Source organism: Dendrobates tinctorius, unplaced genomic scaffold, assembly GCF_039654945.1.
Source record: "Dendrobates tinctorius isolate UK_male_01 unplaced genomic scaffold, ASM3965494v1 ptg000086l, whole genome shotgun sequence".
NCBI classification, from domain to species: Eukaryota; Metazoa; Chordata; class Amphibia; order Anura; family Dendrobatidae; genus Dendrobates; species Dendrobates tinctorius.
The window spans coordinates 30,339,555-30,366,565 of NW_027361754.1; the positions used below are offsets into that span (position 1 = coordinate 30,339,555).

Here is a 27,011-nt window from a genome sequence, read left to right on the forward strand (position 1 = left end):
TATCTTTCTCTATGTGCTGCCTCTCTCTGTGTGTGTTGCTTCGCTCTGTGTGCTGTGTCTCTCTCTCTGTGCTGCTCCTTTCTTTCTCTCTTTCTCTCTGCTGCCTCTCTGTGTGTGCTGCCTCTCTGTGTGTGCTGGTTCTCTGTGTGTGCTACTTCTCTCTCTGTGTGCTGCCCCTCTTGTTCTGTGTGCTGCCCCTTTTGCTCGCTCTCTCTGTGTGTTGTCTCTCTTGCTCTTGGTCTTTCTGTGTGCTACCCCTCTCACTCGCTCTGTCTGTGTGCTGCCCCCCCCTCTCTCTCTGTGTGTTGCCCCTCTTGCTCTCTCTCTGTGCACTGCATTTCTTGTGCTCTGTGTGTGCTGCCTCTCTGTGTGTGCTGCCTCTCTCTCTGTGCTGTCTGTGTGTGTGCTACTTCTCTCTCTGTGTGCTGCCCCTCTCCCTCTCTTTGCCTCTATCTCTCTGTGTGTGCTGCCTCTCTTGCTCTGTGTGTGTACTGCATCTCCCTCTCTGTGTGCTGCTTCTCTTTTTCTCTGTGTGCTGCCTCTCTCTCTCTGTGTGCTGCCCCTCTCTTTCTCTCTGCTGCCTGTGTGTGCTGCCGCTCTGTGTGTGCTGGTTCTCTGTGTGTGCTGCCCATTTTGCTCTCTCTCTGTGTGCTGCCATTTTCGCTCTCTTTCTCTGTGTGCTGCCTCTCTTGCGCTCTGTGTGCTCTCGCTTTCTTTGTGCTGCCCCTCTCGCTCTGTGTGTTGCCCCCCCTTGCTCGCTCGCTCTCTCTCTGTGTGCTGCCCCTCTTTCTGTGTGTGCTTCCTCTCACGCTCTGTGTGTGCTGCCTCTCGCTCTCTGTGAGTGCTCTCTCTGTGTGCTGCTTCTCTGGCTGTGTGCTTCCTTTTTCTCTCTGTGTGCTGCCCCTCTTTCTGTGTGTGCTGCCTCTCATGCTCTGTGTGTGCTGCCTCTCTCGCTCTCTGTAAGTGCTCTCTCTGTGTGCTGCTTCTCTGGCTGTGTGCTTCCTTTTTCTCTCTGTGTGCTGCCCCTCTTTTTGTGTGTGCTTCCTCTCACGCTCTGTGTGTGTGCTTCCTCACGCTCTGTGTGTGTACTTCCTCTCACGCTCTGTGTGTGCTGCCTCTCTCGCTCTCTGTGAGTGATCTCTGGATGTGTGCTTCCTCTTTGCTGCTTTTCTTTTTCTCTACCTCTCTGTGTGCTGTCTCTCTGTTTTCTACTCCTCTCTTTCTGTGTGTGCTTCCTCTCACGCTCTGTGTGCGCCTTTCTCTCTGTGTGCTGTATCTTTCTGTGTGTGCTGCCTCTTTCTCTGTATGTGCTGTTCCTCTGTGTGTGAACTGCCTCTCCCTCTCTGTTTGCTGCCTATCTCTATGTGTGTTGCTTCTCTTTTTCTCTGTGTGCTGCCTATCTCTTTCTGTGCTGCCTCTCTCTCTGTGTGCTGCCCCTCTCTTTCTCTCTGCTGCCTGTCTGCGTGCGCTGCCTCTCTGTGTGTGCTGTCTGTGTGTGTTTGCTGGTTCTCTGTGTGTGCTGCCTCTCTCTCTGTAATGCTGTCTCTGTGTGTGCTAGCTCTCTCTTTCTGTGTGTGTTGCCTCTGTGTGTGTGTGCTTCCTCTATCTATGTGCTGCCTCTTTCTGTGTGTGCTGTCTGTCTCTGTGTGCTGCCCCTCTCGTTTTCTCTCTGTGTGCTGCCCCTCTCGCTCTATCTTTCTGCGTGCTTCCCCTCTTGCATTCTCTGCTGACCCTCTCACTCTCTCTGTGCTGCCCCTCTCACTCTTTCTGTGCTGCCCCTCTCGCCCTCACGCTCTCTGTGCTGCCTCCTCTCGCTCTCTCTGTGATGCCTCTTGCTCTCTCTCTGTGCTGCCTCTCTCTTGTGTGTTGCCCCTCTCGTTCTTTCTGTTCTGCCCGTCTCGCTCTCTGTGCTACCCCTCTCGCTCTGTGTGTGTGTTGCCCCCATTCGCTCGCTCTCTCTTTGTGTGCTGCCCCTCTTGCTCTCTGTCTGTGTGCTACCCCTCTCACTGTGTTGCCCCTCTCTCTGTTTGCTGCCCCTCTCGTTCTCCTGTGTGCTTCCCCTCTCACTCTTGCTCTGTGTGTTTGTGTGCTGCCTCTGTCTGTTCTACCTATCTTTCTGTGTGTGCTGCCTCTCTCGCTTTCTGTGTGTGCTGCCCCTCTCGCTTTCTGTGTGTGCTGCCTCTCTCGCTTTCTGTGTGTGCTGCCTCTCTCGCTTTCTGTGTGTGCTGCCTCTCTCGCTTTCTGTGTGTGCTGCCTCTCTCGCTTTCTGTGTGTGCTGCCTCTCTCGCTTTCTGTGTGTGCTGCCTCTCTCGCTTTCTGTGTGTGCTGCCTCTCTCGCTTTCTGTGTGTGCTGCCTCTCTCGCTTTCTGTGTGTGCTGCCTCTCTCGCTTTCTGTGTGTGCTGCCCCTCTCGCTTTCTGTGTGTGCTGCCTCTCTCGCTTTCTGTGTGTGCTGTCTCTCTCGCTCTCTGTGAGTCCTGCCTCTTTCGCTCTCTGTGCTGCCTCTCTTTCTGTGCTGCCTCTTTCTCTGTGCTGTCTCTCTCTTAGTGTGCTGCTGCTCTGTGTGCTGCCTCTCTTTCTGTGTGTGCTGCCTCTCTCTCTTTGTGTGCTGCCTCTCTCTCTTTGTGTGCTGCCTCTTTCTCTCTGTGTGCTGCCTCTCTCAAATTCAAATGAGTTTTATTGGCAGGACTAAGTATATGTTAGCATTGCCAAACCAAATGGTAAAAATAGGGGGACGGGGTAGCGAGGCATAATAGAGGTCCAGGATATAGCAGGCTCCTTTTAGAGGATAGAGGCCATGTCCAGGGTGAGGTATAGAGGTCCATTACATATCAGTCTGTTCTTCGTCTGGGGCCATGTCCAGGGTGAGGTATAGAGGTCCATTACAAATCAGTCTGTTCTTCGTCTGGGGCCATGTTCAGGGTGAGGTATAGAGGTCCATTACATATCAGTCTGTTCTTCGTCTGGGGCCATGTCCAGGGTGAGGTATAGAGGTCCATTACAAATCAGTCTGTTCTTCGTCTGGGGCCATGTCCAGGGTGAGGTATAGAGGTCCATTACAAATCAGTCTGTTCTTCGTCTGGGGCCATGTCCAGGGTGAGGTATAGAGGTCCATTACAAATCAGTCTGTTCTTCGTCTGGGGCCATGTTCAGGGTGAGGTATAGAGGTCCATTACATATCAGTCTGCTCTTCGTCTGGGGCCATGTCCAGGGTGAGGTATAGAGGTCCATTACATGTCAGTCTGCTCTTCGTCTGGGGCCATGTCCAGGGTGAGGTATAGAGGTCCATTACATATCAGTCTGCTCTTCGTCTGGGGCCATGTCCAGGGTGAGGTATAGAGGTCCATTACATGTCAGTCTGCTCTTCGTCTGGGGCCATGTCCAGGGTGAGGTATAGAGGTCCATTACATATCAGTCTGCTCTTCGTCTGGGGCCATGTCCAGGGTGAGGTATAGAGGTCCATTACATATCAGTCTGCTCTTCGTCTGGGGACATGTCCAGGGTGAGGTATAGAGGTCCATTACATATCAGTCTTGTCTTAGTCTGTGGCAGGCACTGACATATTCCGCTGCTATTGCCCATTCACTTTATAAGCAGTTTCTCTTCCTCCTCCATGGAGGTGAAGTTTGGAAGGAGATCAGTTTCTTGAAGTGAGTGTCCCTCACTGCGGAGTATTTGGGGCACCGCAGCAGTAAGTGTGCCTCGGCCTCCTGGGGGCACTGCTGGCAGAGTCTGCTCTCTTGGGGCTTGTAGTTCTGTCGGTGCCGCCCGTATTCGATGAGTAGGCTCAGGATCTGTCGCTCTTTGGGGTTTTCTAGTTTCTCTAGATATGGGGCCAGTTTGTACTCCCTCTGTAGGTTCTGGTATATCGTCAGTTTCTGAGATTTGTTTATTTTGTTCCTCCAGATGCTGTGATACTCCTCTTTTGACTTTGTGTAACATCTTCCGGATTTCGCCTTTTGTCAGGCCGTGTAGGTTGATGTCTTGGTCAGGCTGGCTTTGGGTACTTTGGGTTGGGAGGCTTTCTGGTGTAGGAAGGCTTTGTGATGGTAGGAGCTGGGACTACTACTTTGTAGATGAGCCTTGAATGATAGCGCCTTCTTCTGGATTGCGAGATGTAGTGGGAATCTGCCCAGCTCTGCTCGGCAGGCGCTGCTTTATGTGCTCCGATAGATTTGGAGAAGATGCTTGCAGAAATCTAGATTGAGTATTTCTGTCTGCCCAGCGTCCCTCTTTGACCAGTTTGGGTATGAGAATGGGCCTCAGACCTCACTACCGTACAGAAAGCTTGGGGAAATGATGGGAGTCAAAGATTTTTAGCCAGACGGTTACTGGTGCATTGAGATGGTACAGATGTCTTCTGATGGCATAGAAGGCTTTGGATGCCTTGTCTTTCAGTAATTCTATGGCTTGCTTGAAGCTCCCTGACTGGCTGAGTTCTAGGCCCAGGTAGGTGTACTTGTTGGTTTCTGTAAGTGGACAGTTGTTGATCATAACGGTAGGATAGCCAGTAGGTTTCTGCTTTCTTTTCTGGAACACAGTATTAGTTTTCTCCTGGTTGATTGGCAGTGCCCATTTGCTGCTGAAGGTCTCTAGGATTTTCAGATTATTTTGGAGGCCTTTCTCGGTTGGTGATAAAAGCACAAGGTCATCAGCATACAGCAGAAACTTCACCTGTGTGTCAAGGAGGGTGAGTCCTGTTGCTGAGGTCGTGGTGCTGAGGAGGACTCTACTGCACCGCCAGCTCATTGATGTAGATGTTAAAGAGCGTTGGACTGAGGCTGCAGCCCTGTCACACTCCTCCACTCTGGAATTAGGCCGTCCTCCTTCCATTGACCAAGCGTTCTCAGTGTAGGAGCTTCGGATGACATCATATGTTTTGCCTCCTATTCCGCTCCCCAGCAGTTTTAGGAATAGTCTTGGATGCCTTCTTGAAGTCCATAAAACAGGCGTATATCTTCCTGTTTATTTGCATTGTGGACATGGCTCTTGATGAGGCTGTGCAGAGTGGAGATGTGGTCAGTGGTGCGGTGGTTCAGGAGGAACCCTGCTTGGCTCTTGCTGAGGACGTTGTGCTCGGTGAGAAAGGTGCATCCTCTTGTTCAGGATGCAGTTGAAGAGTTTACCCAGGTTGCTGCGGACACATATCGCCCGGTAGTTTGCTGGATCATACTTGTCCCCATTTTTATGTATAGGGGTTATGAGGCCTTGATTCTAGTTTTTGGGGAAGCAGCCATCCGGCAGTATGATATTAAATAGTTTTGTTATTGCAGCCTGGATGTCTGGAGGGGGCTGTATTTTAGCATTTCTGGGAGGATCTCATCTGGGCCGCTGGCTTTTTTTAACCTTTTATCTGTGTGATCCTTTCTGTTATTTCTATCAGTGTGATTCGTGTATCCAGAGGATTTTGGAAATATTTGGAACTTTTCCTCCATATCTTTAAGTTTTTTTCACAAGCTCTTTTTGTGATGGGTTCAGGTCTTCACTTGGGATGTCTTTGTAAAGGTCCTTGAAGTACTACTGGAGCCAGATGTTGCCACTCTAGATGTGAAGGCCTCACACTTTCTCCCTCTGTCTCTCTGTGCTGTCTATCTTTCTCTGTGTGCTGCCTCTCTTGTTCTCTGTGTGCTGCCTCTCTTGTTCCCTGTATGTGCTGCCTCTCTCGCTCTCTGTGTGTGCTGCTTTTCTTTCTCTGTTTGCTGCCTCTGTCTCTATCTATGCTGCCTCTGTGTACTGCGCTTCTGTATGCTGCCTCTCTCTCCGTTTACTGCCTCTCTTGCTGTGTGTTCTGCCTCTCTCATTCTGTGTTCTGTCCCTCTTTCTGTCTGCGCTGTCTCTCTTTCTGTGTGTGCTATCTCTTTCTGTGTGTGCTGCCCCTCTGTGTGTGCTGGCTCTCTTTTTCTCTGTGCTGCCTCTCTCTCTGTGTGCTGCCCCTCTCTCTGTGTGTTGGCTCTTGCTGTGTGTGTTGACTCTCCTTCTCTGTGTGTGCTGCCCCTCTCTCTCTGTTGCCTCTCTGTGTGTTTCCTCTCTCTGTGTGCTGTGCCTCTCTGTTTGCTGGCTCTCTTTGTGCTGCCTCTCTATTTCTGTATTTGTTGCCTCTCTCTCTGTGCTGCTTCTGTGTGTGTGCTGCCTTTTTCTCTGTGTGTGCTACCTTTCTCGTTGTGTGTGCTGCCTCTGTGTGCTGCGCCTCTCTGTATGCTGGCGCTCTCTGTGTGTGCTGCTTATCTCTGTGTTGCCTCTCTCTGTGTGCGGTGCCTATCTGCTGGCTCTCTGTTCTGCCTCTTTCTCATGGTGCTGCCTCTCTCTTTCTCTCTGTGCTGCCTCTGTGTGTGTGTGCTGCCTCTCTCTGTGTGCTGCCTCTCTCTCTGTGTTGCCTCTGTGTGCTGCACCTCTGTGCTGCCTCTTTCTATGTGTGCTGCCTCTCTGTGTGTGCTGCCTCTCTCTCGCTGTGTGTGTGTTGCCTCTCTCTGTGTGCTGCCCCTCTCTCTGTGTACTGCCTCTCTTTCTGTGTGTGCTGCATCTCTGTCTGTGTGCTGCCTCTCTCGCTCTGTGTGTACTGTCTCTCTTGCTCTCTCTTTCTCTGTGTGCTGCCTCTTTTCCTCTTTCTATCTGTGTGTGCTGCTTCTCTCTGCTGTGTGTGCTGCCCCTCTCCCTCCCTGTGTGGACTGCCTTTCTCGCTCTCTGTGTGCGGTGCCTCTCTCGCTCTCTGTGCGCTGCCTCTTTGTGTGTGCTGCCCCCCTCTGTATGTGTATGTTGCCTCTGTGTGTGTGAGAGGGAGACGCTGTGTGTGTGTGCTGTCTCTGTGCGTGTGCTGCCTCTCTGTGCGTGTGCTGCCTCTCTGTGCGTGTGCTGCCTCTCTGTGCGAGTGCTGCCTCTCTGTGCGTGTGCTGCCTCTGTGTGTGTGCGCGTGCTGCTTCTGTGTGTGTTGTGTCTGTGTGTGTGTGTGTTATCTCTGTGTGTGTGCGTTGTCTGTGTGTGTGCGTTGTCTCTGTGTGTGCTGCCTCTGTGTGTGTGTGTGTGTGCTGCCTCTGTGTGTGTGCGTTGTCTCTGCGTGTGCTGCCTCTTTGTGTGTGTGTGCGCTGCCTCTCTGTGTGTGTGCGTGCTGCTTCTGTGTGTGTGCGTTTTCTCTGTGTGTGCTGCATCTTTGTGCTTTGCCCCTCTGTGTGTGTGCTGCCTCACCCTGTGTGTATGCGCTACCTATGTGTGTGCTGCCCCTCAATGTGCACTGTCTCTCCTTGTGTGTTTGTGCTGCTTCTGTGTGTGCTGCTTCTTTGTGTGTGCATTGCCCCTCTATGTGTGTGCTACCTTTCCCTGTGTGTGTGTGTGCTGCCTCCCTGTGTGTGCTTTCTCCGTGTGTTTGAGTGCTGCCTCTGTGTATGTGTGCTGTCTGTGTGTTTGCTGCCTGTGTGTGTGTGTGTGTGTGTGTGTGTGTGCTGCCTCTGTGTGTGTGTGCGCTGCCTGTGTGCTTGCCTCTGTTTGTGTGCTTGCCTCTTTGTATGTGCTCTGTCTCTGTGTGATTGCGGCCTGTGTGTGCTGCCCTTCTGTGTGTGTATTGCCTTTGTGTTCTGTCTCTGTGTGTGTGTGTGTTGCCACTGAGTTTGTGTGCTGCCTCTCCCTGTGTGTGTGTGCTGCCTGTGTGTGAGCGGCCTCTGTGTGTGTGCTGCCTGTATATGTTTGTGCTGCCTCTGTGTGTGTGTGTGTGTTGCCTCTCTATCTCTCTCTTTTTTTTTTTCTGTTGCTTTATTGGCCAAAGAGCAAATACAAATGAGCTTTGCCAAAGCAAGTGAAGACTTGGAAATAGGGACAGGGACTGTGTGGATGATGGGTGAGGACTGTAGGAATGATGGATGGGGCACATCAATGCTGAAGGCTATGGAGGTTCATGGCATATCATAGTTCTCCCTCTCGCAGCCTATGACTAGGTTTTCTCTCCCATTTTCGCTTTTCTCTTCCGTTCTTGCTTTTCTCTCCCGCTTTTTGCTCTCCCTCTTTCGCTTTTCGCTCTCTGTTTGCTCTCCCGTTCTTGCTGTTCGCTCTCCAGTTCTCACTGTTCACTCTCGCGCTTCGCTTTCCCACTCTCGCTTTTTGCTCTCCTGCTTTCGCTGTTCGCTTTCCTGTTTGCTCTCTCGTTCTCGCTTTTCGCTCTCCCGTTCTCGCTTTTCGCTCTCCCGTTCTCGCTTTTCGCTCTCCCGTTCTCGCTTTTCGCTCTCCCGTTCTATCTTTTCGCTCTTCCGTTCTCGCTTTTCGCTCTTTCTGTTCGCGCTCTTGTTGTTCGCTCTCCTGTTCTCGCTGTTCTCTCTCCCGTTCTTGCTTTTTCGCCCTCCTGCTCTCCTTTTTCGCTCTCCCGTTCTCGCTATTCGCTCTCTTGCTCTCGCTTTTTGATCTGCTCTTGCTTTTCTCTCTCCCGTTCTCGTTGTACACTCTCCCGCTCTTGTTGATCGCTCTCCGGTTCTCTTTGTTCGCGCTCTCGCTTTTCACTCCCACGTTCTCGTTGTTTGCTCTCCCTTTCTCGCTGTTCGCTTTTCCGTTCTCACTGTTTGTGCTCCAGTTCTCGCTGTTCGCTCTCATGCTTCGCTCTCTCGCTTTTTGCTTTTTTCATGCCCTGCACTCTTTCTGTTTTGATTCCGCTTGGCCAGTACTCATCGTGGCTTCCAGGAAGACGGGGAACCGTACGGTAAATGGCAGTCTGACTCATTGCTAGTCTGGGTCAGCATCACAATCACTGGCTGTAGTTGGTGCATTTCTTGTAAGCTGACCCTTGTCTTACTGGGATTTGGCTTCTTCGTCACGGCTTATAATCAATTTCCAGGTTAAGGCAAACAATTATTTAACACATGACATTTGACTGCTTATATCCCCTAAAGATTCTGGGGACCAGGGTCCTGTGTCTCTTCGTGCCCGCCAAGCTCATCTGTAAATAACTGCTATTCTCTGTGATACCGATCCAGCAGAAGACCCTCCTGTAGGATATCGGCCCTAATAAGGCACATGTGCAGGAGACAAATCCTTTAACGGGAAATTCCCAATTGGCCAAGTTAGCTTTTCTCCACAGGTTAGCTACGGTAATAACTGATCGCAAGTGCTGTGACCACACAGACTCCGAGAACAGGGCTCCGAAATGCACCATTATTAGGCCAGGGTCACACTTGCGAGTGCAATGCGAGAAACTCGCGCATCAATACCCAGCACTGCCGCCGGAGGTTCGGACCGGAGTGTTCAGCTGCATAGAAAGACATGCAGCCACACACTCCTGTCTTGAGTGCCGGTGGCAATGCTGGGTATTGAAGCGAGAAACTCGCGCAAGTTTCTCGCATTGCACTTGCAAGTGTGACCCCGGCCTTAGGATGAAGAGGTGGCTGCCACCATAATGTCAACATGTGTATAAGGGTCTTTAGTCTCAGTTACAAAGATGCTTACATAGTGTATCTCACATATTTTGGCCCCCGGCTGGTCTTCTGACACTTGTGTGGTCACTTTCTTGAACGCGCCTTCAGTCTGTTTTGCTTGTGAGCTGTTTGGGGCAGATGTGGTATGTGAGAAATGTCCCCATTACTAGTGCATAAGAATGGAGCGGGCTGTGCAGCCTGGCAGCAGGAATGTGAGCCCCTTGCAGACATTAGTCCTGCTCCTTCTCCAGCATGTCCGGCTTTGTGCACTCACTGTGATCTTGTCAATTCTTCCAGGCTTTCTACAGATTGCTGTGTCACTGTTTGGAAGCGCGTGAGAGGCGGAAGGAGGAGCAGCGCTCGTAGTGCAGCCCATGGCTCTTAGCCTCTAGTAGCTGCTTTTCTTCCTCTGATTTTCATCTGCTGTTTGGAAGCATAATTACAGCACATCTGACATACATAATGATGGCATTCTAAGTGTTTTTACTATTTTGCCCAAGAGTTGACAATTCATTGGAATTTTAAATTTAATCATAAATAAAGCTGCTGTCAGACATACAGTGGTCCTTATAATTAACTCATTGGGAGACTTCACAAAGCTATAGTTCAATAGAAAAAAAGGACCAGCACATCTAAACTAGTGTGAACAGGCGCCAACCAAAAAATCTATAGCTATAAGCTATACAAAGCTATAGTTGACAGATTCACTGATCATGGAGGGTGATTTGGAACCCCTGGTGAAGGCCTGGCCCCCGGGTGAAGGCCTGATTATATAGGCCGAGGGGCCTGTCCCCCTAGCGTAGGCCTGTCCCCCGGGCGAAGGCCTGACTATAGGCAGAAGGACCTTTTCCCTGTGCGAAGGCCAGATTATAGGCAGAGCAGCCAGTCCACCTGTCGAAGGCCTGATTATAGATCGAGGGGCCTGTCCCCCTGGTGAAGGCCTGATTTTTAGGCCGAGGTGCCTGTCCCCTGAGCCGAAGCCCGGCTTGAAGCCAGGGGGCGCCTGTCTTCGGCTTGAAGCCGGGTCGAGGCCCAACTCATAGGCCTGTCCCCGGAACCTAAGCCCGATGTCCCCCCGAGGCCTGACTTGAGGCTGGGGGAGCCTGTCCCCCATGCCGAGGCCCGATTAAACCTTTGGTTAAAACAGATAGTGAGATAGACCTTGCAGCTCAAATACAAACAAGCCAACAGACTATTAATATTATTTGACGATTAATATAAACACTGAAGATCAGATTATAGCTGACTATTAAAGGGAATCTGTCACCCTATTTTTCGCCTATCAGCTGCCGGCACTGACATCAGGGGCTTATCTACAGCATTCTGTAATGCTGCCCCAATGTAACCTGAAAGATAAGAAAAATTAATTGTTATACTCACCCAGGGGCGTTCCGGGTCCGGTTTTGGTCCGATGGGTGTCACGGTGCGGTCTGGCGCCTCCCATCTTCTAACGGTGACATCTTCTTCTTTGCTACCTGTCGTGGCTCCTGCACAGGTGCACTGCTCTGCCCTGTTGAGGGCAGAGCAGAGTCCCTGCAGTGCGCAGGCGCCGGCAGAGTGTGTGTGTGTGTGTATGGTGTGGGGGGGGGGGGGTGGGGTTGCAAAGTTCCAGACACATTGGTACTTTGTTGTTGCTTTCTAGTGTGTTGTTTTTCCCTCATCCACAACTGGACAACTGCATTCTCATCTACATTGCGTAGTACTCCTCTATAATGACCTCCATGCTGCTGCTGCTGATCCTATATGTTCTACAAAGAAACCTCATGTCTGTGTGTGGGAGACATCACAGCAGGTCATTTCCACCCAGTAGCTCAGAGACAACTGAAAGTCAGAGGTAGGTAGAGCCTGCAGAGAGGAAAACTGGTGAAAAATGCTGGATGCAAGTCATGTAATGACCAGAAAATGTGATTCCTCGTGCACACACAATTGCTTCTTCTGAAGAGTCAGCTCCATCGCCAAATATGCTGTAAGGGATTGTTCCTATACCACAGGATCTACAGAGGAGTCAAAACTAAAGCAGTGAATACCCTTAGGAAATACAATTTTTAATCACCACTGTGAAAAAGTCTTAGTGCCGAATTCATCATTGCAGTCCCATCTTTTTTTTTGGTATCAATACCCCTCAATTATTGACTTTTTGATTAGCGACAAAATTAATCATAGTAACATAGTTAGCAAGGCGTAAAAAAGATATTTGTCCTACCAGTTCAGCATATATTCTGTCAGAATAAATCCCCAGATCTATGTCCTTCTAAAGAACCTAATAACTGTAAGATACAATATTGTTACACTCCAAGAAAACATCCAGGCCTCTCTTGAACCCCTCGACTGAGTTCACCATCACCACCTCCTCAGGCAAGGAATTCCAGATTCTCACTGCCCTAACAGTAAAGAGTCCTCTTCTATGATGGTGGAAAAACCTCTCCTCCAGATGCAGAGAATGCCCCCGTTTGACCCTCACCTTCCTTGGTATAAACAGATCCTCGGAGAGATATTTGTATTGTCCCCTTATATACTTATACTCTAGCTATGAACCCGTTCTACGCCCGGGTGGCGAGCATTTTAATTGGTATATGGTCTCCCATCCTGGTATGTGCTGCCACCCTCCTATCCTGGTACGTATGGCACCCCTCATTCCTATCCTGGTATGCATGGTACCCTCACCCCCCCCCCAATCCTGGTATGCATGGCACCCCATTCTTCATCCTTGTATGCATGGTCCCCTCACCCCTCAATCCTGGTATGCATGGTACTCCCTCATCCCTATCCTGGTATGCATGGCCCCCTCACCCCCTATCCTGGTATGTATGGTCCCCTCACCCCCTATCCTGGTATTCATGGTCCTGTCATCCCCCAATCCTGGTATGCATGGTACCCCTCACCCCCCTATCCTGGAATGCATGGTACCCCTCACCCCCCTATCCTGGTATGCATGGTACCCCTCATCCCCCAATCTTGGTATGCATGGTACCCCTCATCCCCCAATCCTAGTATGCCTGGTCCTGTCATCCCCCAATCCTGGTATGCATGGTACTTCTCATCCCCCCAATCCTGGTATGCATGGTACCCTCACCCCCCAATCCTGGTAAGCATGGTCCTCTCACCTCCCCTATCCTGGTAAGCATGGTCCTCTCACCTCCCCTATCCTGGTAAGCATGGTCCTCTCACCTCCCCTATCCTGGTAAGCATGGTACTCTCACCTCCCCTATCCTGGTATGCATGGTACCCCTCACTCCTATTAAAACTACACACATACAAAAAAAAAAATATAAGACTGGTGGTAGCGCTCACCTGGTCTTCTCTGAATAAGCCGTGTTCCAGATGTCCCAAACAATCGAAAAGGGGATTCATCAGAGAAAATGACTTTACCCCAGTCCTCAGCAGTCCACTCCCTGTACCTCTTGCAGAATATCAGTCTGTCCATGATGTTTTTTCTGGAGAGAAGTGGCTTCTTTGCTGCCCTCCTTGAGACCAGGCCTTGCTCCAAGAGTCTCCACCTCACAGTGCGTGCAGATGCACTCACACCTGCCTGCTGCCATTCCTGAGCAAGCTCTGCACTGCTGGTAGCCCGATCCCACAGCTGAAACACTTTTAAGAGACGGTCCTGGCACTTGCTGGTCTTTCTTGGGCGCCCTGGAGCCTTTTTGGCAACAAGGGAACCTCTCTCCTTGAAGTTCTTGATGATGTGATAGATTGTTGACTGAGGTACAATCTTTCTAGCTGCGATACTCTTCCCTGTTAGGCCATTTTTGTGCAGTGCAATGATGACTGCACGTGTTTCTTTAGAGATAACCATGGTTAACAGAAGAGAAACAATGATGCCAAGCACCAGCCTCCTTTTAAAGTGTCCAGTGGTGTCATTCTTACTTAATCATGACAGATTGATCTCCAGCCCTGTCCTCATCAACACCCACACCTGTGTTAATGGAGCAATCACTGAAACGATGTTAGCTGGTCCTTTTAAGGCAGGGCTGCAATGATGTTGAAATGTGTTTTGGGGGATAAAGTTCATTTTCTAGGCAAATATTGACTTTGCAAGTAATTGCTGTTAAGCTGATCACTCTTTATAACATTCTGGAGTATATGCAAATTGCCATTAGAAAAAAATATATTTATACTCACCCTTCTTTCCTGTGCTCCAGCGCTGTCACCACGTTCTGCTGGAGGCCGGGGGAGGAGTCTGGCGCCCGAGTACGCGCATGCCCATAGCGCTGTCTGGCGCCATATTGCTGAAGACACACTGCAAGTGTGTCTTCAGTAAAATTGTGCCGGATCGTGCTATGCACATGCGCGATTCCAGCCACACTCCCGCTCCAGCCGAAGAGAAGCGCCTCGGCAACGCTCCTCCCGGTCAGGTAAGTATGGCGCCGGACATAGCGGTATGCAGTGTGTATGCGTACCCCCATCTCCGACGCCATACACGCTCCTCACCGCGCTGCCTCATTCTGTCTGGAGCCAGACTGCGCAGGCGCGTCATGCTTGCGCAGTCTATAAAGGCTTCGGACAGAGTGACGCTTAGCTGGTTATATTATAGATGTTTATTAGATCGCCCCTCAGTCGTCTTTTTTCTAGACTAAATAATCCTAATTTTGCTAATCTCTCTGGGTATTGTAGTTCCCCCATCCTCTTTATTAATTTTGTTGCCCTCCTTTGTACTCGCTCTAGTTCCATTATATCCTTCCTGAGCACCGGTACCCAAAACTGTACACAGTACTCCATGTGCGGTCTAACCAGAGATTTGTACAGAGGCAGTATAATGCTCTCATCATGTGTATCCAGACCTCTTTTAATGCACCCCATGATCCTGTTTGCCTTGGCAGCCGCTGCCTGGCACTGGCTGCTCCAGGTAAGTTTATCATTAACTAGGATCCCCAAGTCTTTCTCTATGTCAGATTTACCCAGTGGTTTCCCGTTCAGTGTGTAATGGTGATATTGATTCCTTCTTCCTATGTGTATAACCTTACATTTATCATTGTTAAACTGCACCTGCCACCTTTCGGCCCAAGTTTCCAACTAATCCAGATCCATCTGTAGCAGAATACTATCTGCTCTAGTATTGACTGCTATACAAAGTTTTGTATCATCTGCAAATATTGATATTTTACTGTGTAAACATTCTACCAGATTGTTAATAAATATGTTGAAGAGAATAGGTCCCAACACCGACCCTGCGGTACCCCACTGGTCACAGCGACCCAGTTAGAGAATATACAGTCATGGCCAAAAGTTTTGAGAATGACACAAATATTATATTTTCACATGATCTGCTGGCCTCTGGTTTTTATGTGTGTTTGTCAGATGTTTTTATCACATACAGAAATATAATTGCAATCATATTATGAGTAGCAAAAGGTTATATTGACAGTTAGAATGAGTTAATGCAGCAAGTCAATATTTGCAGTGTTGACCCTTCTTCTTCAGGACCTCAGCAATTCTCCCTGGCATGCTCTCAATCAACTTCTGGATCAAATCCTGACTGATAGCAGTCCATTCTTGCACAATCAATGCTTTTATTTTGTCTGAATTTGAAGGTTTTTGTTTGTCCACCCGTCTCTTGATGATTGGCCACAAGTTCTCAATGGGATTAAGATCTGGGGAGTTTCCAGGCCATGGTCCCAAAATCTCTGTTTTGTTCCCTGAGCCATTTAGTTATCACCTTTGCTTTTTGGCAAGGTGCTCCATCATGTTGAAAAAGGCATTGTTGATCGCCAAACTGCTCTTGGACGGTTGGGAGAAGTTGCTCTCGGAGGACATTCTGGTACCATTCTTTATTCATGGCTGTGTTTTTAGGCAAGACTGAGAGAGAGCCCATTCCCTTGGCTGAGAAGCAACTCCACACATGAATGGTTTCAGGATGCTTGACAGTTGGCATGAGACAAGACTGGTGGTAGCGCTCACCTGGTCTTCTCTGAATAAGCCGTGTTCCAGATGTCCCAAACAATCGAAAAGGGGATTCATCAGAGAAAATGACTTTACCCCAGTCCTCAGCAGTCCACTCCCTGTACCTCTTGCAGAATATCAGTCTGTCCATGATGTTTTTTCTGGAGAGAAGTGGCTTCTTTGCTGCCCTCCTTGAGACCAGGCCTTGCTCCAAGAGTCTCCACCTCACAGTGCGTGCAGATGCACTCACACCTGCCTGCTGCCATTCCTGAGCAAGCTCTGCACTGCTGGTAGCCCGATCCCACAGCTGAAACACTTTTAAGAGACGGTCCTGGCACTTGCTGGTCTTTCTTGGGCGCCCTGGAGCCTTTTTGGCAACAAGGGAACCTCTCTCCTTGAAGTTCTTGATGATGCGATAGATTGTTGACTGAGGTGCAATCTTTCTAGCTGCGATACTCTTCCCTGTTAGGCCATTTTTGTGCAGTGCAATGATGACTGCACGTGTTTCTTTAGAGATAACCATGGTTAACAGAAGAGAAACAATGATGCCAAGCACCAGCCTCCTTTTAAAGTGTCCAGTGGTGTCATTCTTACTTAATCATGACAGATTGATCTCCAGCCCTGTCCTCATCAACACCCACACCTGTGTTAATGGAGCAATCACTGAAACGATGTTAGCTGGTCCTTTTAAGGCAGGGCTGCAATGATGTTGAAATGTGTTTTGGGGGATAAAGTTCATTTTCTAGGCAAATATTGACTTTGCAAGTAATTGCTGTTAAGCTGATCACTCTTTATAACATTCTGGAGTATATGCAAATTGCCATTAGAAAAAATGAAGCAGTAGACTTTGTAAAAATTAATATTTGTGTCATTCTCAAAACTTTTGGCCATGACTGTACCATTTATAACCACCCTCTGCTTTCTATCACTAAGCCAGTTACTTACCCATTTACACACATTTTCCCCCAGACCCAGCATTCTTATTTTGTGTACCAACCTCTTGTGTGCCACGGTATCAAACGCTTTGGAAAAATCAAGATATGCCACATCCAATGACTCACCTTGGTCCAGTCTATAGCTTACCTCTTCATAAAAACTGATTAGATTGGTTTGACAGGAGTGATTCCTCATAAACCCATGCTGATATGGCGTTAAACAGTTATTCTCATTGAGATAATCCAGAATAAGATCCCTCAGAAACCCTTCAAATATTTTACCAACAATAGAGGTTAGACTTACTGGCCTATAATTTCCAGGTTCACTTTTAAAGCCCTTTTTGAATATTGGTACCACATTTGCTACGCACCAGTCCTGTGGAACAGACCCTGTCACTATAGAGTCCCTAAAAATAAGAAATATTGGCTTGTTTATTACATTACTTAGTTCTCTTAATACTCGTGGGTGTATGCCATCCGGGGAATCAGTTTTCTCCTTTTTTTTTCAAGTTGTCTTTTGTGGTTTCGATAGTTTTTCAGATTTTTTTTTTTACGTTATTAAAGTGGCATTTCCAGATATTTTAGACAGATTCCAGAAATGCTTCTAAAATTGTGTGTATTTGGTGCATTTTTTATGACATTTTGCTAAATCTGCCCTTACATTGTGTACGAAACTCGTGTACTGCTCTACTGACTATGTTGGAGCTGGATAATGAGTGAACGCAGTGAGAAGTTTTTCGTTGCCGCCCTCCTTTACATGGCGTGCTGTAGACTTCTCTCTGTGGGGATTACCCGGCTGTAGCCACATGCAGAGTGAGCGTAAACTCGACCTTTCATGTACTAATACCAGAAGCAGAGAGCATTATTCGTACTGTGCTGTTTCCTGCACAGTAAGAACAGGACAGGGTGTGATCCTCAGCCATGCCTGCTCGGTGGTGGGATAGTGCCGGCCAGTGCAGCACGCGTCACTGGCTCTTTTATGACCTGCTTTATTTTATGTTGTAATATCCAGGCAATCTGTAACACCGCTCCAATACCATCTTGCATGTTCTGCTGATAGTCAACGATGTCAGAGGAAATGTGCACGTCATGTACAAATGACAATGTTCAAATCAGGGCTTTGTTTTCGATGCATTTGTGATCTGTGATATCACGTATTGTACAGGTTAGAGAGGAGGTGAGTTGTGATATCACCTATCGTGAATGGTGGATCACAGAGGTGTATCTAGGCTTTCTGGCACCCGGGGCAAAAATTCAGTTCAGCCCCCCCCAAAGCACACAAGTGATTTGCACACTAAGGCTGGTTTCACATTAGCAGTTTTTGCGCAGCGCATCGTGCGCATCCGTGCGCATGCATACCTATGTTTAACATGGAGTACGCATGGTCTTGCGTTTGCATGCGTTCGTCTGCGTTTTCGTGAGCATGCGGTGTTTTAAGGTGTGCGTCTAAACGTGTCAGATGCAACCTGTTGCATTTTTGGGTCCGTTCAAAGGCGTCAAAAAAACGCATGCGTTCGCTTGCGCACGGAATGCGTCATAGCGCATTAAAGTCTACGGGATCGCAGGCGTGCGCATGCGTTTTAAGAGTAAACATGGCTAGAAACTGGTTAAAACGCATGCACAAAAAAACGCAAATGCATGCAAAAACGCTTATGCGCTTTTGCATGTGTTTCTGCTTGCACATGATGCGCTGCGCACAAAGACGCAAATGTGAAACTAGCCTTAGCCATGTACCGAAGAGCTGCTCTTCCTAATGCTCTCAATGTTCAGTGAAAAAATGAGAGAAGCAGGAAGAGATGCTCGTTGTCACAAGACCGTAAGTATGAAAGTCACATATGAGTAAAGTGTCCGTGTGATTAGTACTGGAACCTGCAGAGCTGAATCCTGACATTGCAGCTTCTGAATACTCACAACTAATGCACTGCACACATTTAGGATTCTCCCGAACCAGTGACAAGAGGTGGATGGTCATGTCAAGACAAGCATGTGATTTGTATACTTCTGGCCACATTCCGACTAGGCGTGCCCGGCCTCGCTCCGTTCATTTTCATTGCGTGAGGCCACACATGTCTAGTCAGCATGTGACCGCATGTATGTAAATTACCGGCACGAGAGAATCCTAACAGCGTTCAGTGAGCACTGTGAGAATTCAGAAGTCTGCAGTCACATAGAATGACTGCAGACTCAGCACAAATCTGAACAACCCCTTTAATGTTCCTAGCAGAAATAAAAACATGAGAATTAGTCAGTGTCACAAGATGCCCTTAAAGATAGAAGTGTCATTACAATGCTCCTGAATAAAAAATATCTGCAATATACTGTCATCTCACACTATTCCCCTCCCTCCTCACACTGTGTCCTCTAACATCCCCCCCGTTCACCATACTGTCTCCTCATATATTTACCCCCGCACTCTCCATACTGTCTGCTCACACATACCCCCGACTCCCTATACTGTGTCTGCACACATCCCATCACCCTCACTCCCCATACTGTGTCCACATACATTTTTCCCATCGCTACTCATACTGTGTCCACATACATTCCCCCGTTCGCTCCCCATACTGTCTGCACCCATCCCCCCACTCACCATACTGTGTCTGCACCCATCCCCCCATACTGTTTCCTCATACATGCCCTCATATATACTCTTCATTTTGTGGCCTCAAATCTCCCCATACCCATTAAATCTCCCCATTCCCACTCCAAATCTCCCCACACACATTAAATCCCCCCATCCTCACTCTAAATTCCTTCCACACATTAAGTACCCCCCATCCCCACTCCAAATCTCCCCTCACATTAAATAACCCCCCATCCCCACTCCAAATCCCCCCACACATAAAGTACCACCCATACCCACTCCAAATGCCCCCACACATAAAGTACCTCCCATCCCTACTCCAAATCTCCCCACACATTATATAACCCCCATCCCCAATCCAAATGCCCCCACACATAATGTATCCCCATCCCCACTCCAAATCCCCCCGCACATTAAATAGTACCCCCCACACTCCAAATCCCCCCACATATATGTACCCCCCACACTCCAAATTCCCACACACATTATGTACCCCCATCTTCGGTGGTTTCTTCAGCTCCAGAGTGGAGCACTGACTTACCACCAGTGTTCGTCCTCCTGGGTGCCAGCGAGTGACGTCAGCAGCTTGATCACAAGACATTTCATGCTGCTGGCGTCGCTCTGACCCGGCGGTCAGAGCTTCAATTACAATTGACCCCTGGGAGCCGGCGCATGGCAGCTTCTCTACACCGGCTGTCAGCTTGACAGCCGACACAGAGAACGACCGACTTCCTGTCCGGGGGGCGGCAGAATGCAGCCGCCAGGGGAGACACTGCGGACCGCTGCATTAGGCGGCCCTACTGCGCCCCCCTGCCGGCTGCGCCCAGGTCACATGCCCCGCCTGCCCCCCCCAGATTCGCCTCTGGTGGATCATGTGTTATCTTCTGTATATAGAGGTGTTAGCAGTCATTGTTCAGGAGGGGGAGGAGGTGAGCTGTAACATCACCTATTGTGAATGGTGAATCCTGTGTTATCTACTGTATATAGAGGTGTTACAAGTCACTGTACAAGAAGAGGAGGTGAGCTGTGACATCACCTATTCTGAATGGTCGATCCTGTGTTATCTACTGTATATAGAAATGTTACCATTCATTGTACAGGAGGTGGAGGAGGTGAGCTGTTATCCTCCTAAAGCTGTTATCCTCCTTTTGGTACAAATTACTTAAATGCATGTATATTAAGCTAAAAACAATTTTTAGAATTGATTGTCATTTAGAATTCTTTCACGATTTGCTTTCTGTTGGCTCTGTGTTGCACTGTCTATTGCCGTCTGCAGACCTGTCAGTGAGCTCGTTCTGACACTCCAATGGTCACCAACCCTTTAAGATAATAAGATAATGCACATGACAGCGTGACAGACACCCGGTGTTCAGGCAGCCGAACCCGAACAGTAACATGGATTTCCTGGAGAAGTCCGTGTTAGGTGTTTAGTACGGACGCCAAACTTTACTGTTCGGGTTCACCCATCTCTAATTCCCAGCACAAATTTCCTGTTTTAATTACCTGTCCACAGCAGGAGGTAGCTGCTTCAAAAGGAGCTTGAAATTTGAGTTTCCTATGTTTTAATTAGCTTTTCTCACTTCCCATATGTGCAGGTCTTCTCTGGAGATGTCTGTATGGATTTTTAATTTTTTCTCTGACAAATATTAGTCCTTGTTACTTAGGGGATGATTCTAAATAGTATTTGCATAATAAATTTGAGCATGCAGGACTACAATACAGTGTTTTTACTGATTGTGCAGAGTTGTATTTTTACTTTTCCATGATTTAGTCATTAACATATCATGAAAATAGTGGGTGGATTGGAGGTTGCCATGTCCCAGAATAAACCTTCCCGGCTGTGGATGGAGCAGGCGGAGCGGGGACTTCCTAGAAATCCTTATGTAATACTTGGCTTGGCCGAGCGTTTATCTAACCTCAGGCGCTTAATACTGCACTCAGGACATCACTATTGCTCTCTCTTATACCTCCAGGGTGATATTTTATCATGTAAAGACATTTTTTTTTACTTATTCTATTAACTTTATTTTTGTACTTTACTGGTTGGTGACCTATTTGTATTTTTTTTCCATTCTTATTACTGTTCAGGACGTCTTGGCTTCATATCTGTGTTTTTTTAGTTGCAGTTCAGAAGTCAAGTCCATTAAAGGGTTATTCCTACCAGCCACCCAGAGGTCATGATATAGATGTCTGATCAGTGGGGTCTCCAAACTCCTGACTCCCCCAGAGACACCACATATAGATGCCCCAGTGCAGGCCTCTCCGTACACAGCTCTGCTCCTGTTCTCCTACACATAGTTTATCGATATCATACACCCGGACAACTCCTTTAAGTGTGTGCCCCCTTTGATAACCAGCAAGACTAGCATCTGGTAGAGTACAGACCTCCTTTCATAATGATTAAGGCTGTCATCAGATTTATGCCCTTGGTCATTGACTCAGGGGGCAAACACCCCTTTTAATAACAAGGACTTACTCCAACCATACAGAATATCTTACCAAAATCCCCCTTTAAATAACCACTCCTTTCATTATACGAGTTAAAGGGGTATTCCCATCTGCAAGATCCTATCCCAATATGTATTAAGTGTGACAATAATATTAGCAAAAATGTCTAATTAGAAATGTTGTATAGTTCTTCTGATATGCTATGTCATTTATCTGTTATGAAGCTTAGATTAGATATCCATGGTTACGACCACTAACAATGAACTGTCACTATGAGTGGTCGTAACCATGGATACCTAGGCTACAGTAATGCCCAGAACATGGGCTGTGACGTAGCTAATCAGAAGAACTATGCTCCATTTCTAATTGGAGGTATTTGCTAATATTATTACTATGCCTACTACATATTGGGATAGGATCTTGATGGGAATACCCCTTTAAAGGGATAAGCCTCAATTATGTTGCAAGCAACAACCCACCCTGCCTCGGCTTCCATTAAATTGAATGTGATCAAAGCTGAAATACCTGAGATTGACCACTTCACAGTGTAAGGCGCTGTGGTTATGCGTCTCTTAGTTGTGAACATCCCCTTTTTTTCTCCTTCTAGACTTTATTTTTCTCTGCATTTTTGCAGTTATCCAATCAGAACTGAGCACAAGCATAAATGCAAAAAGTCTGAAAGGGTCTTTGACTTCCAAAGTGACTGCAGTTTGCCCTCCTGCATCACTTTCCAAGTCTTTCCATCACTTCTAGTGTTAAGTGATCAGATGGAGAAGTCCTGTAACATTGGGCAGTCGCAGGTCTGCTTGGCTCCTGCGTGGGTCTGCTTGGCTCTGGCGCGGGTTTGCTTGGCTCCGGCTGTGAGCTGTGTGTTTGCTTTGGTGTTTTATCATGGCACTTGTTAATCCGTCTCCCCCTCCCTGTCCTCCGTGTGTCATTTCCCTCCTCTCATCTGACTCTGTTCTCCGCTGCCAGAGATATTAACCCAGTTTGTCCCGCTGAACTCTACCATTACCTCACCCAACATCCGCGAGCCGAGATCACAGAAATCCGGGGCGTTTTCCGAAACACAGAAAGTTATATAATGACCACATCTGGAATAATGATCCTGGACTCGCAGGGCGCTTTCTAGGAGTATCGACGACTTTGCAGCAAGATGTAGCCCAAGAGCCTGGGGGCCACCACGCCTAGAAATTATTAAATGGAGTCCAATTTCTATGTGGGCCAATAAAGAAGTTTCAGACGACAGCTGTACCTCCTCACTAGTCCCATACACGTGCACACTCGGTTCTGTGGATATACTCATGCACACTTGTTTTGTCTGACAGCTGTACCTCCTTCCCACTTGTTTTGGCCATCATATGTACCTCCTGATTCCCATTCACGTGCACTTTGGGTTCTGCGGATATACCCATGCAGGTTTGTTTCAGATGACAGCTGTACCTCCTGACTAGTCCCATACACGTGCACACTCGGTTCTGTGGATATACTCATGCACACTTGTTTTGTCTGACAGCTGTACCTCCTTCCCACTTGTTTTGGCCATCATATGTACCTCCTGATTCCCATTCACGTGCACTTTGGGTTCTGCGGATATACCCATGCAGGTTTGTTTCAGACGACAGCTGTACCTCCTCACTAGTCCCATACACGTGCACACTCGGTTCTGTGGATATACTCATGCACACTTGTTTTGTCTGACAGCTGTACCTCCTTCCCACTTGTTTTGGCCATCATATGTACCTCCTGATTCCCATTCACGTGCACTTTGGGTTCTGCGGATATACCCATGCAAGTTTGTTTCAGACGACAGCTGTACCTCCTGACTAGAAGGCTTTCATATCCATTCAGCTAAGCTAGCTGGTACTATTGAGTAAAACAGCAGTCATAAAAGGCCAAGAAGGACTAAGGTGAAGCCATCCAAGATCACTGTTATGCTATAATGCTATCGACCTGACGTCAGCACTGCAGGCAATAGACTCCGGGAGCAGCGGTAAAGGCTCAGAGCTAGCTCTTGGTAAGGATAGGAAACACTATTAAGCCAGAGTGAGATATTTTCCAAAACAGTGCTCCCACTGCAAGAGTGTCTCTCTCAGTAATACAGGCTGGACTTTTGAGCTGTGTATGTGTGTGTCCAGAGTGCTTCTTTCTGTAGCTCATATATTAGCACAGCTTCCATCCTGCACTTATTACCTCTTTATTTGTTTTCCTTCTTATCTATAGTCTCTTTTTCTCTGCCCTCCCTGAGTTTGTAGATGCTTTCTCTGCTTTCTATTATGTGGAAATCTATGTACCTACCCCTCCCTGCTACTGTCTCTGAGACACTGGAGGTGGAGAACAGAGAGACTCAGGAGCAGGAGATTTGATGGGTTTATAACATTTTTGCAAAAAGCACAGAGCTTGATAAAACCCTTATAGACACTTTGCAGCTGCAAAACAGTAGACATTTTTAAGGGATACTACTTAGAAAGTTGCTGAACTTTACATTTGGCGAGGAAATGATTATTACTAAAAAAAATTGTGCAAAGTTGTTAATAGCCTATTTTGTTGGAATAACTCAAAATCTGTGGAGTATAAATTTAGGGCCCAGTTCTTGCATAAACTGTAATGTCAGCCCTTAGATCTGTAAGCAAGAAACAAAAGACCTGTTCTTTGTGGGGGATAGGGGTACGGCAAAGCTTGGAGTCAACTACAAATTTGTAATCACGTTGTCTGTCTTGTCTTCAGGAGGATCAGTTCCTAGGATTTGGCCCAGATGATGAAGTCAGAACGCGTGGCCCTACAAAAGCTCCTCCAGGTAAGTTTTTTTTTTTTCTTTTATTCTGTAATGCACATATCTTAAAAATATTAAAGGGGTTGTCCAATTATTATATCGATGACTTCTACAGCAGCCGGAAGAACACAGGGTATGCAAACAGAACACCTCCGTTCCATGCACTCTATAGTGGCCGTACTATAGCACGATCACATTTACTTGAATTGGACCTGATCTGCAGCACCTGGGAGCGGTCACTACAGTGTGCGGAGCTGCAGTGCCTTGGAGTGGTCACTATTTAGCTGATCTCCAGTGCCTGGTAGCTGTCACTATAGAGCTGATCTCTAGTGCCTGGAAGTGATCACCACAGTGTGCAGAGCTGATCTACAGTGCCGGCGAGTGCTCACTACAGTTTTTGGAGCTGATCTGTCTACGTCTGGGAGCGGTCACTACGGTGTTTCGAGCTGCAGTGCCAGGGAGCGGTCACTATGGAGCTGATCTCCAGTGCCTGGGAGAGGTCACTATGGAGCTGATCTCCAAGTGCCTGGGAGAGGTCACTATGGAGCTGATCTCCAAGTGCCTGGGAGAGGTCACTATGGAGCTGATCTCCAGTGCCTGGGAGAGGTCACTATGGAGCTGATCTCCAGTGCCTGGGAGAGGTCACTATGGAGCTGATCTCCAGTGCCTGGGAGAGGTCACTATGGAGCTGATCTCCAGTGCCTGGGAGAGGTCACTATGGAGCTGATCTCCAGTCCCTGAGAGAGGTCACTATGGAGCTAATCTCCAGTCCCTGGGAGAGGTCACTATGGAGCTAATCTCCAGTGCCTGGGAGAGGTCACTATGGAGCTGATCTCCAGTGCCTGAGAGAGGTCACTGTGGAGCTGATCTCCAGTGCCTGGGAGAGGTCATTATGGAGCTGATCTCCAGTGCCTGAGAGAGGTCACTGTGGAGCTGATCTCCAGTGCCTGGGAGAGGTCATTATGGAGCTGATCTCCAGTGCCTGAGAGAGGTCACTATGGAGCTGATCTCCAAGTGCCTGGGAGAGGTCACTATGGAGCTGATCTCCAAGTGCCTGGGAGAGGTCACTATGGAGCTGATCTCCAAGTGCCTGGGAGAGGTCACTATGGAGCTGATCTCCAGTGCCTGGGAGAGGTCACTATGGAGCTGATCTCCAGTGCCTGGGAGAGGTCACTATGGAGCTGATCTCCAGTGCCTGGGAGAGGTCACTATGGAGCTGATCTCCAGTGCCTGGGAGAGGTCACTATGGAGCTGATCTCCAGTCCCTGAGAGAGGTCACTATGGAGCTAATCTCCAGTCCCTGGGAGAGGTCACTATGGAGCTAATCTCCAGTGCCTGGGAGAGGTCACTATGGAGCTGATCTCCAGTGCCTGAGAGAGGTCACTGTGGAGCTGATCTCCAGTGCCTGGGAGAGGTCATTATGGAGCTGATCTCCAGTGCCTGAGAGAGGTCACTGTGGAGCTGATCTCCAGTGCCTGGGAGAGGTCATTATGGAGCTGATCTCCAGTGCCTGAGAGAGGTCACTGTGGAGCTGATCTCCAGTGCCTGGGAGAGGTCATTATGGAGCTGATCTCCAGTGCTTGTGAGCTGTCACTATGGAGCTGATCTGCAGTGCCTGGGAGAGGTCACTATGGAGCTGATCTCCAGTGCCTGGGAGAGGTCACGATGGAGCTGATCTCCTGTGCCTGGGAGAGGTCACTATGGAGCTGATCTCCAGTGCTTGTGAGCTGTCACTATGGAGCTGATCTGCAGTGCCTGGGAGCGGTCACTACAGTGTGCGGAGCTGCAGTGCCTTGGAGTGGTCACTAGCTGATATCCAGTGCCTGGGAGCTGTCACTATAGAGCTGATCTCTAGTGCCTGGAAGTGATCACCACAGTGTGCAGAGCTGATCTTCAGTGCCGGCGAGTGCTCACTACAGTTTTTGGAGCTGATCTGTCTATGTCTGGGAGCGGCCACTACGGTGTTTCGAGCTGCAGTGCCAGGGAGCGGTCACTATGGAGCTGATATCCAGTGCCTGAGAGAGGTCACTGTGGAGCTGATCTCCAGTGCCTGGGAGAGGTTACTGTGGAGCTGATCTCCAGTGCCTGGGGGAGGTCACTATGGAGCTGATCTCCAGTGCCTGGGAGAGGTCACTATGGAGCTGATCTCCAGTGCTTGTGAGCTGATCTGCAGTGCCTGGGAGTGGTCACTACAGTGTGTGGAGCTGATCTGCAGCACCTGGGAGCGGTCACTATAGTGTGTGGAGCTGATTTGCAGTGCCTGGGAGCGGTCAATACAGTCTTTCGAGCTGCAGTGCCTGGGAGTGGTCCCTATGGAGCAGATCGCCAGAGCCTGGGAGCTGTCACTACGGTGTGTGGAGCTGATCTGCAGAGCTTGGGTGCGGTCACTACACTGTGTGGAGCTAATCTGCAGTACCTGAGAGTGGTCACTTCAGTGTGCAGAGCTGAGCTGTTCTGGCTCCATACACTGTACACATCCGGCTGCTGCTAACAGATGATCAATGTTGCTGTCATTTTTCGGATTCTTACCAATCTGTTATTGATGATCTATGTCAGTAGCTTGGAGGATTCCCATTCGAACTAAAACATAACCTTTAATAGTTCATTAAAACCTGAGACATCACATAAACAACACATAAACAAACATAATAGTGCTCGTGTGTATCAGTGCTCATTTAAAAAATGGTTCGGTCTCACCATTACTCACGGACATAGCTGCCCCGGCGTATTTTTCAGAGGTCCTCTGCCGGGTATTCGGGTCCATCTAGCAGCACAAGACAGCGTGTGGAAAAAGGTTAAAGGGTTACAGGTGTGCAGTTTTCCCTATCCTCCCTGTCGTGCCCAGGTATTACTCCTGCCCTTACAAGGAGAGGCCCCATATGGACCCTATAGTGTCACCCCCAGTCGTCAAAAGGGGTATTTTCTCCCTACACGTTTCCTCCCCAATAACGGGGATTCATCAGGGGAGTTATACAAATAGATATAAGGGGGTTTAAATATATTTGTC

The 27,011-nt window shown here is 48.5% G+C and overlaps 1 protein-coding gene across 2 annotated transcripts in view; it reads left to right on the forward strand.

Annotated features, from left to right (window-relative positions):
* The window catches only part of KMT2A (lysine methyltransferase 2A), a 165,863-nt gene that overhangs the window by 11,427 nt on the left and 127,425 nt on the right, over positions 1–27,011 (forward strand). For both annotated transcript variants that reach the window (XM_073585273.1, XM_073585272.1), the window contains exon 2: positions 23,959–24,028. In XM_073585273.1, the coding sequence (XP_073441374.1) occupies positions 23,959–24,028 (70 nt within the window). The remainder of the gene's footprint in view (positions 1–23,958; positions 24,029–27,011) is intronic.